Source organism: Salvia splendens, chromosome 7 (assembly GCF_004379255.2).
Source record: "Salvia splendens isolate huo1 chromosome 7, SspV2, whole genome shotgun sequence".
Classification (NCBI taxonomy): domain Eukaryota; kingdom Viridiplantae; phylum Streptophyta; class Magnoliopsida; order Lamiales; family Lamiaceae; genus Salvia; species Salvia splendens.
The window spans coordinates 30,462,769-30,465,950 of record NC_056038.1 but is presented as its reverse complement, the minus strand read 5'-3'; the positions used below and the strand labels follow the sequence as shown (position 1 = coordinate 30,465,950).

General features: G+C 37.9%; 1 protein-coding gene across 1 annotated transcript; it reads left to right on the top strand.

Moving 5' to 3' along the window:
• The first annotated feature begins 381 nt into the window (after nt 1–381).
• LOC121811064 (CRIB domain-containing protein RIC10-like) lies at nt 382–2,794 on the top strand. The gene is made up of 5 exons (XM_042211838.1): nt 382–712; nt 930–1,046; nt 1,123–1,226; nt 1,301–1,385; nt 2,274–2,794. Exons 2-5 carry the CDS (start codon nt 986–988, stop codon nt 2,477–2,479), a joined length of 456 nt encoding a protein of 151 aa, XP_042067772.1. The 5' UTR covers nt 382–712; nt 930–985; the 3' UTR covers nt 2,480–2,794.
• Nucleotides 2,795–3,182: the final 388 nt, after the last annotated feature.

The window sequence follows — 3,182 nt, the reverse complement described above, 5'->3', positions numbered from 1 at the left end:
TGTATATACCACGTTATACCGCATCATGCCACAATTGCGGTATATACCAGAAATACGGTATATACCGCAGTTGCGGTATATACCGGAAATCACAGTATACCTCGGTATACCACATATTGCGATATACCGACAAAAGCGGTACGGTAACGATATCTAAATTTGGTATACCGATCAAAGCAGTACGGTAAATGTATGATTTTTGGTCATACCGAACAGTATGATACGATATGCGGTATAGTCATTTTGGCGCGGTATACGTAACGTTTCAACCCTAATTGGTATGGGCTTTAACTGGAACCACTGTTCTCATTAATTTTTTTCTGAATACAAGTCTATTTTTGTTTAATTTAAATATTTCAGTTTTACCTGTTGCCATGTCCTTCAAGTCCACCTCTCAGGCCATCATCACCCTTTCTTTGGAAGATTTTCGTGGCTGTCCTACTCTTATTTTCTCTCTCTTTCCATTTCAGCCATTCTCTATCTCTCTTCTTAAAAACCATCCAAAGCCCCAAAACCCTCTAGTCTTATGCAATAATCCACATTTTCTTGTTTTTTACATTTCATGAAATAGCGTATGATTTTTTGATTATTTGGTAGACTGCACCTTGTCCAATTCGGTTTCGCGTGCTTGCTCAAGACGGGTGCATACCTTAATTATATGAATATATGCCGGAGTTGTAACGAGGAGGGAAGAATTACGGAATCTAAAAAGGTAAGTTTCTGCCTTAATTTCTTTTTATTCTCAGTTCCTCTTCCAATTCTTGCTTGTAGGATTCTGGGCACACTAAAAACCAATCTTGCTTGTAGTATAATTACAGTTTCATGCGCATTGTTGTGTTGCATACCCTGCTAAAGTTGTTCTCTTTTAGCCCCTTTTCAGTTTTCAGCAGAAGAGTAATTAGTTCTTGATGTCTTTGATTTGGTCACAGGCAAATTCACAGTTTGTCGCCGGCATTGTGGTCTGAATTGGAGGCATACTTCCCCAATGGCGACAGCAGTGAAAGGGATCTTCAAAGGATTCAAATACACAATTTCTCAATTCTTCGGTAGATTCCCTAGTCAGATCTTGATTAGTACATTCTTTAGTAGTAGTTACTAACATTTAGCAATGGTTGTTTGCAGTTGTGAAGGAGCGTGAAATAGAGATTGGATATCCAACAGATGTTAAGCATGTGGCACATATTGGGTGGGAGGGCGCCGGCGCCTCTGGAACGGCTCCCAGTTGGGTATGTCTCCACCTAACTATATCTGTATTCAGTTTGGAGAAATTCTTCTTTAATTCTCCTTTCATCGAATGCAGATGAGTGAATTCAAGACAGGGCCCGATTTTGCGACCACATCGATTGGAAACTCTGGTTCTGCACTCTCTACATGGTCCTCTCAAGGTATGTTCTTCTCCAATTTCTTTTAAGGTTTTGTTATAATGAGAACTTTTAAGAGTAATTGATTTGGTGTGTAAAGGGCCAGAAAGGGGGAGTTGTCTGTCTAGTATCTGTATCGATTTGGACAAATCTAATGGCATTGTCATGGGCTGATATTATTGACTGGAAAAATGGAAATATGTCCTATGTGTTGGTTGTACTACTTGGACATTATTTTTGAGAGCACAGTTTCGAAAGATTCTTTACCTCAAAGCAGGGGAAGTTTTGGCTCTTCTGTCACGAGCTGTTTGGAGATTGGTGGAGGTGTGCCTGAAAATGACTGCTTTTCTATGGATCACATGCTCCATTTTTGCAGCACTACCAGTGTCCTACAACACCTGAAGTACCCCTTAATTTACTAACAAAATAGATTTAAGAAATATTGGAAAAAGGATAGGACATTTCTTCTTGGAAACAAACCTTTACTAGTAATATGGAGAATAATTTCTACATGAAAACAATGCACAAACAAGTATTGTGTAAGAGAGCAATGTGAATGTAGACGAATGTTTTGTTTTTGCTAATTCTGCACCTTTGTTATGCATCTTCTTCACTTATGCTGCATCATTCGTTTTGTATCCTATCTTCACTATTTAAAATGCTATTATCAATGTACATTTTCGTCATGTTTAGGATGATTGTACAATGCACATGATATCGTCTTGCAGGGAACTTATTCTAGTTTTGTGTGTTCCATTTGTCAGTTAATGTCATTGAAGTTCCGTTGGGGCCAATGAGAAACATACGAGATTGATTGTTTTGATCTGATGTATTATTTTGTACGTGCCTCTTAAAGCTTAAAGAATTTATCCCGACTATTAATGTAGCCTTGTTTCTCTTTTTTCCGAACAGATTTTGGGGAGTCCATGCAACACCAATCAGGATCCGATATGTTTAGAGACATGGCCTCCCCAGAAAAGAAGGAGCACAAACGGAACAAGTGTAAGTCAACTTCCTCCCTAAAGTTTATTACCGGCTCTTCCTCAAGGTCAACAAGAGCAGCAGCAAAGTCGAGCGCCAAATTTGTCGAGGGACCAGCAAATATTGAAGTTATGTGAAATCATAGATAGAGTGACCTGCTTATATAGCTAATGAGAACTCCTCCGTTTGTTCTTGGAACATCCCCGCACCACACGGATGCAGAGACTTCACAAAGAGTAGAGGAAGCTGTAGATAATCTACTAAGTTTAGCTGGGTGAATTGCATAGATTATAGGCGCCAGGATCTTAGGCAAACATGGTATTCTTAACGTTCAAACGCGACAAGATACGATCTAGAAACTGCTAATTTTCTTTTGATGATGAGGTTGGTTTGTGCTGATGCAAATTGTGCGGATTGCATATATATAATTTATCTGGTTTTTTTAGACTTGATGTCTATATCTTGAAACTTAAAATGTTAGTAGTATTTTTTTTTCTGATGAGTGTTTACTGCTTATAGTTCATCTATTCATAATAAAGTGTGATATGGTATGTAAATTTTCATTCACATACAAGCTTATAATTTGCAATATTTGGTTTGTAATTTAAGATCCTCATCAAAAGGAGTTGAATCTTGACAATATGATAGGTAGTTGCAAACATTAACAGTGAGTATAGATTATAATAATATTGTGGACAAGGGAATTATTTTGTGACAGTTGGTGTGTTGGTGGTTAAGTAGACCACCAATTTCGGTGAGGTAGAGGAGGAAATGACACTTGACTAATTCTTCACTCGACAATTTTTCTACATCTGAGATGGGTTTAATATTCACTACACT